General features: G+C 36.6%; 1 protein-coding gene across 1 annotated transcript in view; it reads left to right on the top strand.

Moving 5' to 3' along the window:
* cacna1eb (calcium channel, voltage-dependent, R type, alpha 1E subunit b) overlaps positions 1–16,781 on the top strand; it is a 64,183-nt gene that overhangs the window by 17,429 nt on the left and 29,973 nt on the right. Inside the window, exons 12-22 of the mRNA XM_016250767.1 lie at positions 6,024–6,136; positions 6,615–6,727; positions 7,491–7,622; positions 7,814–7,945; positions 8,915–9,040; positions 9,282–9,527; positions 10,749–11,023; positions 14,712–14,895; positions 15,008–15,137; positions 15,239–15,298; positions 16,616–16,722. Coding sequence (XP_016106253.1) covers positions 6,024–6,136; positions 6,615–6,727; positions 7,491–7,622; positions 7,814–7,945; positions 8,915–9,040; positions 9,282–9,527; positions 10,749–11,023; positions 14,712–14,895; positions 15,008–15,137; positions 15,239–15,298; positions 16,616–16,722 — 1,618 coding nt within the window. The remainder of the gene's footprint in view (positions 1–6,023; positions 6,137–6,614; positions 6,728–7,490; positions 7,623–7,813; positions 7,946–8,914; positions 9,041–9,281; positions 9,528–10,748; positions 11,024–14,711; positions 14,896–15,007; positions 15,138–15,238; positions 15,299–16,615; positions 16,723–16,781) is intronic.

Genomic DNA, 16,781 nt, shown 5'->3' with positions numbered 1-16,781 from the left:
AAACGGTAATCCATACAACCCCAGCTGACAAATCAGTATTTTCTGAAGGGAAAATAAGACTTTAAACTCTCTCTCTCTCTCTCTCTCTCTCTCTCAAAGAGGAAGTAATGCTTGCAGAAGAAAACAAGAATTCTGGGAGATCAGCGTTAGATGGTATGAATTTCATTTTGATAGTACAAATAAATGTGTTACTAAAATGCAAGACTTTTATGTGAAATTAAAAATGTTAAAACTATTTTTTTTTTCATTATTAGGCTATTAATAATCGTATATTTATAACCTGGGGAAGAGTTAAAGTTTGCATAAAATGATCTTCTAGGCTGAGCCTATAAACATAGATTACCTATTTTCAGAAAATATTTTTGAAAATGTGTTCATAGGTTAGAAATTAATTTTTGCAGTTGTGAGACTATATCCACAAAACAAATTTAGGTTATAAAAATGTGGTTCAAACATTGTTTTTAAAATGTTGAAATGTCCAGTTTTTTTTTTTTTTTTTTTTTTTCTTACAACATTCTACTACAATGATTTTACCCAAAATATAGCACAATTTAATTATTTTAAATATTCTAAGAATGTTAAAAATTGTCTTGTTATGATTGCAACATTATTTAAGGGTTACAATAATGTTTCTTATAACGTTCATCAGGTACAAATAACATCATATATAGCTTTTAAAAACATTAAAGAAAGTTGTGAGTATGTTCCAGGTTAGCTGGGTAATAGCAGCTACAACAAATACTTCCAAACAGTAACAGCATATTTGTATATTCATAAACCTTTATAATATGAAACATAAGGCCAACAAGTGGTGCCATTTAACGCTTTTCGTTTTTAGTTTTGAAACGGGCCACCAGCAAGAAAAATGCAAGGCGTCGAGGACCAGGGGAGGAGAAATATTCTGAAGTCTCTACAGTTGGTGAGTAAAATATAAATGCCACCTCTTTGTTTTCATCCACATTAAGACCTGACATGTTTTACACTGTGTAATCTTTTTTATGTTTGAGATACAATTCAAAATGTGTCATCTTAACAATTTGTCTGAAAGGAAGGAAACAACCACTGTCAACACACATTCCATAAACTCATCTCCATTTTTCAGGCTTTTGAAATAACTCAGCTGATTTTCTAATAGGAAACAAAGATTACATTTCTAATGACATTCTGTGAGACTATGGATATATCTAATATTTTTTTGGGGGTGTCAGGTGGCCCCCGCCCGAGGGTTGGTATACGGACAGCGAGACGAGGGCCGGCTGCTTACATGCGGCGCAAGGAACGCATGTTGCGGATATCTATTCGTCGCATGGTTAAAACCGACAGCTTCTATTGGATAGTCCTCAGTCTGGTGGCGCTCAACACCATTTGTGTTTCCATCGTTCATCACAACCAACCGGAATGGCTCACTATTATTCAGTGTAAGTATCTAATTCACCCCAATACTACTGCTGTACTAATAGTAATACTCATTATAATAATTCATAAATGGTATGAATTTATTGGCATTAAATTTGAAGTCTGTGCAAGCAGTTTTACTAATTTTATCATTCGTATTACTTTCAGGTGTAGATGATGTTTTGGGGTTTTGTTGATCAAATATATTAAGTTGCATTTGTTTTCAGATTTGCATCAGGTTAGTGTAGGAAGATGTTGATAATAATAATGCATTCAAATAATGCATAAACATCTGGTAAGTTAAAAGCATGCTTGGACACAGCGGCCACTCCTGAGCTATACAAACATGCTAATTTGTGTTGCTACAACCATTTTTTCCCCATTTATATTATGACCTCCAGAATAAAGCTGTGTGTCATCAGCATAGCAATGGTAGGAAAAACCATGTTGCCTGTATGATGGGTCCCAGTGATGTAGTGTATATAGAGAAGAGGAGGGGTCCAATAACTGATCCCTGAGGAACACCAGTGACCAGTTGATTTGACTGGAGGATCTGATGATTCATAGTGACATAAGCAGCAGATACATCTAGCAGAATGAGCACTAATGATTTGGACTCAGCTCTCGCCCCGATAGCATGTCTTTATCCCTACTTCAGGCATCTTTGGTCAAATCTACATCAACTTATGAGATCAATGTTCAGAGCATTTCTCCACCCCCACTCTGTCCTCTTTTCCACACTGCAGATCCATGCGTATCAGTCACAAAATTAGTCATGACATCCATCAAAGTGTGCAACAGCCTCACCACTGTTTGTTGAGGATTATGACCCATTGTAACATTAACAGTTGTGTAGATGATGTTATTTTCCCACTCTAACCATATTGCCCCGATAGCATGTCTTTATCCCTACTTCAGGCATCTTTGGTCAAATCTACATCAACTTATGAGATCAATGTTCAGAGCATTTCTCCACCCCCACTCTGTCCTCTTTTCCACACTGCAGATCCATGCGTATCAGTCACAAAATTAGTCATGACATCCATCAAAGTGTGCAACAGCCTCACCACTGTTTGTTGAGGATTATGACCCATTTGGCACGTAACAGTTGTGTAGATGATGTTATTTTCCCACTCTAACCATATTACTCAACTGAAAACTATGGATAGATGTGCAGGTTCCTTGCTTGACTCCTTACTTGAGACACATTTTTGCAGTTTTTTTACATATCTGGTGACAAAACAAAATAATAAAATTCAAGGGTATGTATAGACAGAGAGTCAAGGATCTCTTGGATAATGACATCTCAGTCAACAAAGTGGTGGCAGTGTTGTTTCCCACAACTTCAAGACAGCATGCAGACATGAGGTGAGAGACCTTTAGCTGTGGTGCAAGGAAAACAATCTGGCTCTAAATTTCATTGAAACCAAAGAGATTATTGTTTTTCCAAGGTGATGTTGAGGTAAAGAGGTAAAATGGATACTTCACCCAAAAATGAAAATTCTCTCATCATTACTCACCTCCAAAGTGGATGCTTCAAATACCACACAAAGTGAACAAAACGGTAATCCATACAACCCCAGCTGACAAATCAGTATTTTCTGAAGGGAAAATAAGACTTTAAACCTTTTAACTATGAACCATAGCTTCCGGCCAACTGTCACAGATGGGTTGAGTTGATACTTGACGTAAATTGATTCATTGCCTGAGGTTGTATGAATTACCATCATGTTTACTTTGTGATGTTTTATGTGTGATGTCAACTTTGGGCATCCCATACACTTGCAGCATATGGACTCACAGAGATGGATTATTTTTCATCTGAAGAAAGAAAGTCATATACAGCACATCTGACAATTTCCATTTTTGGGTGGAGTATCCCTGTAACAGAGAAGACCTCACCTAGAACACCCCCATTTTGGTAAAAAAGGACCAACATTGACTGTACTTCCTTAAGAGTCTCAGAAAGGCTGACATGAGCACACACATCCTCACAAACCTCTACAAATGTGTCATGGGAAGAACCTGTTATACTGTTTGACAGCTGAACCGAAATACATTACAGCCGATGTCATAGACTGCACAATGCATCAGCAGATCGAGGCATTCACTCTGCGCCCAAAGAAACTACACACATTTTGAAGGACAGCATCCGCCCCTGGTCTGTTCCCTTTACAACCTTCAGGAGGAGCAGCAAGAGAGCAAGCCTAAGGAAACATTTTTCCTGGGCTTTCAAGCTTCTTAAACAGATAATCTCCCTGTTCCTTAGCCCTATACACATGCCCCATCCTACCTGAAAGACACTAGTCTTCTCCAAAACAGTTATGCCCGTATATATTATACTTTATTCTTTATAGGGTCACAGGGGAGTGCTGGAGCTCATCTCAACACGGGAAACACCTTGCAACTAATACATACTCACAAATTTACACTCTCACTCACACCTTCAGGCAATTTTAACATCTCCGAGTAACCAGACCCAAATGCCTTTGGACTGAGGGAAACTGGAATAACTGGTAGAAACCAAAGCTGACATTTAGAAAATATTCCCAACCGTTCCTTTTAGCATATTAGGGCCAGATGTTCTAAACAGGGCACATGAGAGCATAAACCTATAGAAGTAAAAAGTGTAAAATTGTGTGGGTGATTTACTGACAATTTGCAAATAAAAAGAACACAGACACAACCAGCACATTTCCATGATGACCAATCCAGTCTACCAAGAGCATGGGTTAAGACATGATTTTTTGGGGGTGATAAACAATGGTGCAAATACCAAAATAAATGGTCTGCTGCAAGACCTTAGTAACACTGCATGATTCATTTAAATACTCTCCTACCATAAATTTTGCATCTGAAAGGGAAACTCCTACAAATGCATATGCAATAAGGTCAGCCTCCAAAAATAACTTATTTTTTCACTGCGTGCTGGTTTTTTTACATCAAAAGAGGGTTTGCACTGGCACAAGCTGTTAGTAAATCTGGCCCTTAGGGTTGCATTTTACCAGATGCATTAGACCGGTATCCTTCGGTTTGCTAATCATATTCATTGTTTGAAAATATGTTTTGTGGAGAGTTCAGAAAATGATCAGTAGACGGCCTCAGGGTTTGTCTAATGCAAGTCAAACAGCCCATGGCGTATATAACTGGAGCACCATCTGTCACCCAGAATGAAAGAATAAGTGCTGTTTAGCAATAGTGTTTGCCTTTAGGAGAGGGGTGTCCAATCCTGCGCCTGGAGGACCAACGTCATGCAGATTTTAGTTCCAACCAGCTCTAGTTAGACTCTAGTGAGTCTAACTAGCCCTTGATTAGTTGGTGTTTAGTTAGGGTTGGAGGGTTGAACCATTTCGACCAAGGAGGACCCCCAGAACAAGATTTTGGAGTGTTTTTGATTTTTTGGTAAAATTAGTTTTGGCCATGATCGTGCTCGTTTTGAGTAGCAATTGGTCTAGTTTGGTTGCGCAGACCTGGCAACCCTGTTGCACAGTAAAAAAAGAGCGAATTGCTGGTCTCTTACTGGTCACTGCATTGTACATAAAGCCACAATTTAAGAATTGGTTTTATTCTGTTCACAAATAAACAAACAAACTAACTAACTAATAGTGTCATTGGACATACATAATACTGATACTAGTCACTAAAAATGTAATTTATTTGTTGAAATCTGGAAGCCATAGAAAGAACATATTTTTGTTTTCATTAACCAACATACAATATAATACAATATTTAAGTTATTCATGTCCTTTATTCATTAATATACATCATATCAACATAAGGCAAATGGCAGTGATAATATCATTGCAATTAACATCTAATTGTTGGCTGAAGGTTGCAGGCTTGCCTTCCATGGCTTTGGCTTCACTCTGCTCCACTGGGGATTGGACAGCCCTGATCTGTGGTGCTCAAGTTAGCTTTCAGTCTGATCACAAACTCCTCAAAGCATTGTCTGAATGTTGCTTCTGATGAAAACATCTGCAGCACTGCTTGCGGCTCTGAAAAGCACATTTTATTAGGAGACATGCTGCAACTAGCAGAAGCACTTCAGGGCAACATTATGTTCTCCAGTGAAACTGCTGCTAATAAAACGAATGCACAAAAATAGGCCTGTCAAGACAGAAAAATGCCCCACTCTGCTGCTCCACATGTCAGAAACGTTCTGTGTATTGATGACGAACATTCACTTAATGATCCCTGCAGGTCTAAGTGTTGCTGAAATTACTCCATACGGCACAACAGGACATCCAGCACTCTGTAGATCAAGGCAGGTGGTGTTGTCACGAGAGCTTAAGCTGTCAGTGTCCCTTCATTTTTATTTCAAAAGACAAGCACAGACCTTTGTCTGAGTTGACACCATATGCAGTTTTTATGAATGACAACAAGGATGTACCTAAGGCCAAATACTTTATTCTAAAAATGTCAAATAATGACTAAAAACAAATACCAATGTGTATAACAAAGCCCACCAGAACTGTCACTGAGTTTCATTGATTTTAATGGGAGCAATGCAGTTTTGGTGCTCGCTGCCTGAGTAGACATGGTATTAATACTTCAAAAACCCAGCCTACAGTAAGTGCTTACCTCTTCAGAAAGGTTTTGACACTTAAATGATTTTTACGGTTTTCAGACTACGCAGAGTTCGTGTTTCTTGGACTTTTTCTTGCTGAGATGTTTCTGAAAATGTATGGCCTTGGTTTCCGTCTCTACTTCCATTCATCCTTTAACTGCTTTGATTGTGGGGTGAGTGAATCTTTTAGAGTTCACGTTTTAAGTGTTACTGTAGGTGTTTAAGTTATGTGCTTCAATTTAAAAAAAGTTACATGGAGGTCGTTAGAGGACAAAAAGGTGTGTGAGAAAACTGTCATAAAAATATTATATATTATAATATTATAAATAATATACACAATGACATAGATTTTTATGATCAGCGCTGATCATAACTACCAACAATTCATTGGTTTTCAGGTTTATACCCTTTAAACGCAAGTTTGTTTACATAATGCCACTGTATTTGATGTATACAAATTCTTGTTTTTGGCCAGAATGATGCTGTTTGCAATTTTAAAAAGAGAGAAGAAAATGAAAAAGACAAAAATGTTCCTAACAACGCAAGGGTTAAACCAGAGCATTTTCCAATCAATAAAATAAAATAATAATGATCCTGCAAACTATAAGTCTGATGAATCCTAATGAAAGCATGATGTTGTGTCTTGTGCAGGTGATTGTAGGTAGTATTTTTGAAGTGGTTTGGGGATTCTTCAGGCCTGGAGAGTCGTTTGGCATCAGTGTCCTCAGAGCTTTACGTCTGCTACGAATCTTTAAGATAACAAAGTAAGTTTATAACATTTGTCCAAGTAGTATCTTGGCATTCTTTCAAGGAATTTTGTTGCATGATAGCCACCAGCAAATGCAAATATTCACATTAAACTACATCTAAATGCATCAGCAGGCATATAAATAGTGTCTCTCTCAACTACAACACCGGTATAAAAGTATAATTGGTACTATGAGAAGCACGATAAAATCCAGTCATAAGTTCTTGCTGCTTATGTGTGAACTGTCCAAAGGCATTATTTAAATTAAATAGCAAATGCATACTGAAAAGCAATCTGTAAAAGCAACATAAATGCTCAATTTAAAAAGAATGTATCAATTTATTTTGTTATTGTTAAATTTTAACTACAGTTTCAAACATGTATTTAATAAACTATTTTAAATATGCCTGTCAGTTTGAAAAAAAAAATATTCACATTGTTTTTTTTATTTGATTTATCAACAGAGGTTGTTTAAAAATGCATTCATAATTTATTTATTTTGTTGTAAATAGTAAGTAAGACTCGGATACAAATATGATGAAATGTGTCTTTAAAATGCTGAAATATAGGACAAATTCATTTTATTTAATTTATTCTCTTAAATATGGGATAATTCCACATTATACTGGACGATTGGCATTCAATTCATTTTCACATGTAATTGCGTTTAAACAGTCAGGCTCTTGTGAAAATCTTGTGAGACACTTTAACAGTAGTGTACTGTGTGGTCAAATAATGGCATTGTAAAGAAACGTGTGATATTCTGTATGTTTGATCAGGTACTGGACATCCTTACGGAACTTGGTGGTTTCCCTCATGAGCTCCATGAAGTCGATCATCAGTTTGCTCTTCCTCCTCTTCCTGTTTATCGTAGTCTTCGCTTTACTTGGAATGCAGCTGTTTGGTGGAAGGTGAGAACGTGAGAGAGTCATTCTTACAGACAAACATAAAATATACTGTACTCAAATGTAAAAACAATTTATTCAAATATACAGTTCAAAAGACTTTTTAAATCAAGCCTCGAGACCAACCACAGTAGTGTACTGTGTGGTCAAATAATGGCATTGTAAAGAAACGTGTGATATTCTGTATGTTTGATCAGGTACTGGACATCCTTACGGAACTTGGTGGTTTCCCTCATGAGCTCCATGAAGTCGATCATCAGTTTGCTCTTCCTCCTCTTCCTGTTTATCGTAGTCTTCGCTTTACTTGGAATGCAGCTGTTTGGTGGAAGGTGAGAACGTGAGAGGGTCATTCTTACAGACAAACATAAAATATACTGTACTCAAATGTAAAAACAATTTATTCAAATATACAGTTCAAAAGACTTTTAAATGAAGCCTCGAGACCAACTTACCTACTCTAACACCTCACAATTTTCACACACACGGGTTACTACATGAGGCAGTGTGTGTGTGTCTGTGTGCGTGTGTTAACTAGTTGATTACATAACTTGAGCAATGACTAAAACTAATGACTCGGTCTCGTCTGACCGATACCCCGATCCGGCAGAAAATGCCAGTATCGGAGTGATACCGATACTGAATATCGGATCGGAGCACCCCTAATTATAAGCAAACCACACTGCATGCATGCAGACATATGAGACATTATCTTACATGACAATGCAAGCAGCATGCTTCTGTCAATGGAGAAATGCACACTTTTGTTTCCCACCCACATCATCTCAGTTATGTGGACATTCTCTCCGCTCACACACTTTTCATCAGTGCACCACTGGACCTGCCAGAAACAGCAAAGACACTGATGCTGCATGACATATAGTGAGAGATTTCTATAAGGTATATTCTGAGCCGCTGAATAGTTGACCAGTGAAACTGCATAGCTCTAACATACACCGATGTGTCTGTGCTTCAAGCTATAACAAATGGTTACTTACGCAATCTGCATCAATATGGATGCTCACAAGGATAAAATAACAAACACAAATGTAGTTTTAACTAAAGCCATTGAAACACTTATTATATATATATATATATATATATATATATAGCTTTTTAAATGTATTTTAAAATTTTAATTATTTTTTTAAATATTTAATGAAAATATTTCATATTTTAAATGTGTAATTATTTATATTGTTGACAGTTGATATATGTAGAGTGGAATAGAATCTTAAAATACTGATCTGAACTGAGACATAATCAACACATAATCAAAAATATTTTCCTGTTTCCTCTAGGGAGCTTTTTGATCATGTGATTCACCTGAGTGTGTCAGTGAAGAAGATTAAGTTCTTCTTCAAGCGTCACCTGGAGTACGAGAAGAAGAACGGCACACCTGAGGCCATCCAAGCGGTCAAACAGAAGCTCTAGAATATGTGGAGTCGAAAGGAGCAGAAGCTGCCAGCTAGAGCCATCTATTTTACCTTACGATTAATAGGATATTTGAGGACAAAGAATCTTTTTTTGCCACCCACCCATCTTTAATCCTCCTGCTTTTTTATCACTTGTGCACCTATTTACATATTGCTGGAGGTGCATTTGTTTCCTGGACTGTCATGTCACTGAATGTCTATAAATGACCACAAATTTGATCAGTAATGATAGGAAGTTTCGGGCTGCTGCCGCTGCAGGGGTGTCAGAGGGTGGGCGGCACAAACGCCACAGACATCGAGAGTTCAGAACAGAGGCCAGAAATGCAGAGAATCACCAGCAATTTGGGTGCAGCGAGAAACCGGCTGAGGAGGGTGAGGATAAAATGGATGAAACACAGTCTAAAAACTTGATGCACATGTACGAAACAGAAACAATCATGTCTGGCAAGCAAAATGAGAGTCAGGAGGAATGCCAAAGGTAAGAATAAGATCATGGCTTATTTTCTTTTAGTGAATTGCGCAGTTGCTAGTTTATGTTCAATGTTGACATTCTGTCACTGTCCTGGTTTGGTGAAGTACTTAGCCTACAGTTTTTGACAAATGTTACGATCCTGGTGCAATCCTAGTCTGGCTTTCCCAAAAGCATCCTAAGCCTAAATTGATCATAGCTCCATTGGTTTCATGATGTACTTAAGCTTACGATGCTTTTGGGAAATGCAGCCCTAGTTGCTAACACTTTATTTTATCATTCTGTTGAGAACTTTGAAACTACACGTCAATCCCAGTAATTAGTAGTGCTGGTTAGTAACTGAATGCATGTAATCTGGATTATGTAATCATATTGCAAAAATGAAGTACTTGTAACTTGATTATATTACATTTGAAAATACTCATAATCAGACTACAGTTTTTTTTATTAGAGTATTACGTATTGTTCACACAATAGCAATAAATTATTCACATTTGAATGATTCTCACAGATTTTCATCTTTTACATTTTCCTTTCTAAACATTCAGAAAGTCTTTCAGTTTTGTGGACATTCACACAAAGACCAGCCACTATTCAGGTGGCTATAATTACACTATAGTTACACAGAAATCTGAGAGTCTACACTACATTTGACCACTGGTTTTAAGAAGCGTTTTCTCAACATTTCAACATTGCATAAATAATTATTCGATTTTATCAATGGGATAAACGAGTTAGGTCAAACGTAATCAGAAAGTAGTCTGATTATATTGCCTAAAATGTTTAGTTTAATGGAATATGTTACTAACTACAATTTTTGCCATTTAATTTGAAATCAGAAACAGATTACAATTTGTAAGTAGCAGCACTAGTAATTAGAGTAGTAGAGTAGAGTATTAGTAGACTGTTAGTTTAGGGTTGGGGTTATAAGAATAAGTTGACATGTACTTGCAATGTTATTTATAGTTACTTAAATGTGTGTTGGGGTAATGTGTGTCTACTGATACTCTAATGACTTCTAGTTGACATGTTATTGCAAAGTTACTTATAGTCGACATAATGTCTAAAGATGGAGATCAAAATAAAGTGTTAACTTACTGTATGGCTGAATGGAACTGAGCTTGGTTTCCAATTTGATGTCTTGCTAGGCACAACACACAGCAAAGTTATGAAACATATTTTCGTTATTTAATAAGATCAATCATTCACACCTGTACATTTGTGTTTTAGGGAGTTTGTGGGTGATGTGACTGGGATTCCCCAAGCATCTGGCCTTCAGGAGCTTCAGACTCTCTGCACTGGAATGGAAGATCAAGCAGAAAGCCAGGAAGCTCCATTCCTGAGGCACAAAGAAGAGTTTTCATCAGAATCTAAGTACATGACAGGGGAAGTCTCAGACATTGAGAATAATGGCAGCTATCTAAACCAGGATGAGTGTATGACAGAAACCAGCATTAAACGAGAGACATCAACCCAGCCTTTGTTGGAAATGGCACCAATGACTGGTAATTGATCCGTCCATCCATCATGCATCCATCAGTCCATTCATCAATTCATCCATTTGATCATCTATCACTGCATTCATCTGTCCATCCATCTGTCAGTCCATCCATCCTTTAGTGCATCCATTCATCCATGCATCCATCAATCATTGTATCCATCTGTCCGTCCATCTGCCCATCCATCCATCAATGCATTCGTCCATTCATCAATGCATCCATCTGTCAATCCATCAGTGCATCCATCTGTCAATCCATCCATCCAGCAGTGCATCCATCCGTCCATCTATCAATGCATTTATCTGCCCATCCATCAATGCATCCATCCGTCCATTCATCAGTGCATCCATCTGTCCATCCATCAATGCATCCATCTGTCAATCCATCAATGCATCCATCTGTCAATCCATCCATCCTTTAGTGCATCCATCCATCCATGCATCCATCAATCAATGTATCCATCTGTCCGTCCATCTGCCCATCCATCCATCAATGCATCCATCCGTCCATTCATCAATGCATCTATCTGTCAATCCATTCATCCATCAATGCATCCGTCCGTCCGTCCATTTCTTCCATCCATTCATCCATCCATCCCTTCTTCCTTTCATCCATCCATCCATCTATCCATTCATCCCTCCTTCCATCCATCCGTCTGTACGTCCATCCATCATCTTCTTGTTTAATTGGTTCTTTACTTTGTAGAGTACATTTTCTCTGGATTGTCTTCTGAAGTATTTACCATTTTATCATACCAATTTATTTGAAGTTCTTTTAGTTTCTTTGGAAGGCAGTATCAAACCAAAACTATTCTAAAATTGTATCATTAAATGGTAAAGAAAAGTATCCTTACAAAGTTTTTCACCCTTTGCCATGAATAGTCACCTTTAAATCTTGTCCTGTGGTGACAAATGCATATTTTTTTTATTACAAATACTCCAGTCTCTTAATTAAAAATCATGCATGCATAATGATGACATTATATGTAGTATAGCATGTCAAGCCACAGGACATGCCAGTCTCTGAAAAGTAAGTGCCTTTTTGCATTTCTCATTGTTTTCACTGGTAATTTTATCAGAACAGACCTGTGAAACCCATTTCTATAACCCAATATGTATTATATACGATGCATGGAATGAAGTATGGGTTAGAAATTGAATAATTGAAATAATCAATTTTCAGCAATGAGGTGCCCATTGTGTTTGGTTCGATCTGCATAGCAGTTTTTCAGAGGAAGACGGTCAGAGTGCAACGGTGTTGATTTGTAATGAAGTAGTTCAGCTGCTGATGGCTGAGTCCTGAAGGAGGGGGGTGGACTGCAGCCATTGATTCTGTTTGCAGAGCAGATAATCACTAAAGTGAGGACACAGTCATTAATAGAGACACAGAACTGGGTCATCAATGCCTGTGGCAATCTAAGCTTCTTCAGCTGTCTCAGAAAGTAAAGAGCAGTTCGCCTTTAGAGTATTCTGTTCCATTGCTTTAGTGGGCTTCGTGCTGGGTGTTGGGTGAAATCTAGTTTAACATTCACTCTGCGGAAATCTACAGTAGAAGCCATTTAGCCCCCCAAACCCAACACAAGATAAAAAAAAAAAGTGGCACTCAGTGGGTTCAGTTTTATGTCTTCCAGCCTATAATAAATGCACAAATCTAATTGCATCTCAGATGCAAACAACCACAGGTAATCGTGGTCAAAACCTAGGAGATAAATCATATAAACTTGATTTTAATGTGTAAAGATATGTGAGAGAGTGCGCCTAGCAACAGACAAGTTTAATTACACAACATATCAAACAGAAACATATAGAGCACTGACAATGGTTACAGTTTATTTCGATAGTCCACTTTAGACATTCTACTAACTATAAGTAACTTTGTAACTTCATGTCAACTAATTCTCATTTATTTGCAACTACATGTCTACTAACTCTCAGAGTAGACTGTTAGGGTAGGTTTAGGGTTAGTAGAATAAGTTGACAAAGAAAGTGTTAGAAGATATTAAGCAGACAGTCTACTAATACTCTACTAACTGCTAGTTGACATGTAGTTGCAAAGTTACTTACTGTTAATAGAATGTCTAAAGTGGACTATCGAAATAAAGTGTTACCCTGACAATTCAGAAATAAAGTTTGATATGTGCAGGTCAATACATGTTCAGTGAATACCCAAACATATGTACTTTGAGACATATATATCTATGCAGTTCATAGATATATTTACTCTGGCAGTCACACTCCATTCACAGTTTCAGAGCCAAAGCAACTCTGAAATCTTGTTGCAGCATGCAAAATCATTACATTTGATTATTTTGTGACTGTATGAAAGTACTTCTATAAAATATGCATGCATGCAGTATGAATGCAATCTAGACATACTTCTATCATGTAGGCATGTATGCCATGTGTCCTACACCATCAGTGGTGATGCTTCCTTGCCATTAACAACTTCTTCCCTGTGGCCTCATGAGGTACTGTAGGTACAGTAGATAGGAAGTATTGGGTCATCTGCTGTTTTGAATATAGCAAATTCGGACATGCTTCTTATTTCATGCACTGCTTTTTACAGGGATGAAGGCATATTTGGACACGGGTGAAAAGGTCCCACAATTAGAGATTTGCACAATCTTTACTTTAATGCCCAAACTCTCCGTGTACCTGATACAATGTGCCCTGATCCAACCTGATCAATACTGTGAAATTTTAAAACAGAAACCAGCCTAAACCCCAAAATTGCACACTCTCTTTAAATTTCATTTTACCGCAAATAACTTCTAACCAATTAATCTCAAATAGAAAAGCATTTTGGTCTGGAAAAACCTTTCAAAACAAACATTTCTGTAGCAAAATCACATCTAAAAAACACTGAAAGAATAACTAAAGCATAAGGAAGTCACAGCATTGCATTACAACAGTGTACTTCTTTTAATGTTGTTTCAGGAACTTTTCACAAGGACAGTTTTCAAATGTTGTTTGTGTTAAATGTTAATCCAGGTTTCAATGTTTTGTGTTAATGTAAATATAAATATTTAAGATATTTGGTTTAATTTGGAACTTCTTGTCAACTGAAATATAATTTTTGTCAACAAAAATTAAATGTCATTTTAGTAATATTTACTGAAATTATGGAATATAGCATGGCTAAATTTAGAGGATATTTTAGCCAATAACCATTTTATTTAAATCATTTTACACAGCTAGATACATTTGTGTGCCAAACAAGATGAAAATGAAAGCAAAATATTTCAAATATATTTTTTTTTCTATAATTACAAACCCAAACCTGAAGTTATGCATGAAAAACTGATCGAAATCCAAAAGATTTACAGATTTTGTTATGCAGACCTCTATCTACAATTACTAAAAAGCTACTTCGATATATGGTGCATTACTTTCAAATAGTGGGAACAACAAAATGAAATAAGTTCAAGAACAGTAGCCTTTAAACAAATGGCAGTGCATTTCATTTTAAGATGTCCTTGTTACAGTGCAATTATACATTTAAGTACTGAGTAATATTAATTTACAACATGTAGTTTCACAACATTATTATGAGGATTTCAGCTAGTCATATCTAATTTCATTACTAATTTTGCCAGAAAGTTTGACTGTAGCAGTATGCAAGTTAATAGTTAAGTTTAGGATGCAAATAAAATTCTTAAATATTTGTTTTGTTCTCTTGATTTGACTCGTCACAGTCAGCTTCAAAGACGTGGAGGCCTCTCACTCAGGCAAAGCTGATGAGGGTAACGACGATGAAGACGACGACGACGACGATGATGATGATGATGATGATGATGATGTTGAGAAAGGAGGTGGACAGTCGACTGCCCCCAAACCCGACACACCTGACAGCATGTTCATTTTCAAAAGCACAAATCCGTAAGCTGCCATTTTTACACGATCCCACACCTTTAGCTTTTGTACCGTATACCATGCATGATAGAACAGGACAAATCTAACATCTAAAATTATGTTCTTTGTGTAACTAAAGTATCAGGAGGATCTGCCACTATGTGGTGACCCTGCGCTACTTCGAGATGACCATTCTCCTGGTGATCGTGGCCAGCAGCATTGCACTGGCTGCTGAGGACCCTGTGTGCACCAATTCAGAGAGGAATAAAGTAAACCATTCCAACATATTGCATACTTAAGGTTTCATATAATGACTAATGAGTATTTTGACTTTAAAACATTGTGACAGGTTTGTTTACTGTGTTTACAGGTTCTTCGATACTTCGATTATGTTTTCACTGGCGTTTTCACGTTTGAAATGATTATAAAGGTAACTGCTTTGCTACTTCAAACGTTATTTAAATAGTTGTTATATTTAAAGTGGTATAAGGATTTTTTTTTGCTAACCTCACGACATTAATCCAAAACCCTGCCCTCCAAAGATATCAGCAAACTCCAAACTCCTTTTTACTGTTTAGCTTAGAATAGTCTCAGAATAAACATATTTACAAAATAAGATCCATAAATGCATAAAAGAAAAGTTTGTATATTTGCAAACAACAGTTAATATATTTCATAACCAAATTGACATTCACAAAATGCAAAACATATATACAAGCATGCACACAAAGTTTTCCCTGTGTGCACCAATTCAGAGAGGAATAAAGTAAACCATTCCAACATATTGCATACTTAAGGTTTCATATAATGACTAATGAGTATTTTGACTTTAAAACATTGTGACAGGTTTGTTTACTGTGTTTACAGGTTCTTCGATACTTCGATTATGTTTTCACTGGCGTTTTCACGTTTGAAATGATTATAAAGGTAACTGCTTTGCTACTTCAAACGTTATTTAAATAGTTGTTATATTTAAAGTGGTATAAGGATTTTTTTTTGCTAACCTCACGACATTAATCCAAAACCCTGCCCTCCAAAGATATCAGCAAACTCCAAACTCCTTTTTACTGTTTAGCTTATACACAGTCTATAGTTTGGAGCCAGAATAGTCTCAGAATAAACATATTTACAAAATAAGATCCATAAATGCATAAAAGAAAAGTTTGTATATTTGCAAACAACAGTTAATATATTTCATAACCAAATTGACATTCACAAAATGCAAAATATATATACAAGCATGCACACAAAGTTTTGGAGGCTTTAAATGTGCAAAATGTTTGTTGAATCTGCATTAGCAAATCGTCACGTGTGTGAATTTGTGTGTGTGTGTGTGTGTGTGTTTTGAGACTTTAATGGCAGGTCTTGTTTCATTTGTGTTTCTGTCATACTATTTTATCCAATCAGATTTAAGCATCTCAACTGACCAATCATAACTCGCGGTGGGCATATGAAGCATGTGCCTACCTGGATTCATTTTGTGTCAATTTTAATGTAAATTTAGTTATGAATATATGAATTATTCTTTGCAGATATACTAATTTTATTTCGAAATAATTTATTTTGTATAGTAATTTATTTTGAGACTATTCTAGCCCCATAATATAGGCATCATGATACATGTCAATGATATCTGAAGTATATACTGTAAGTAGACACATACAGAATTTTACATATAAGTATAAAATACAGAAAATTATATATACTCCATATTCTGTATAATTGTGCATTATGCCATTTTATACAGATGATCGACCAGGGCCTCATTCTTCATGATGGGTCGTATTTCCGTGACTTGTGGAACATTCTAGACTTTATTGTGGTGGTTGGAGCTTTATTTGCTTTTGCATTGACGTAAGTATTTCAAATGAGCTCCATCTTCCTTGTGTGACTAAGCCAAGTTGTTTACATAA

This window comes from Sinocyclocheilus grahami, unplaced genomic scaffold (genome assembly GCF_001515645.1).
Source record: "Sinocyclocheilus grahami isolate Dianchi unplaced genomic scaffold, SAMN03320097.WGS_v1.1 scaffold1006.1, whole genome shotgun sequence".
Lineage (NCBI taxonomy): Eukaryota > Metazoa > Chordata > Actinopteri > Cypriniformes > Cyprinidae > Sinocyclocheilus > Sinocyclocheilus grahami.
Note: the sequence above shows the minus strand (reverse complement) of the source record. Positions and strands in the feature narration are given on the sequence as shown.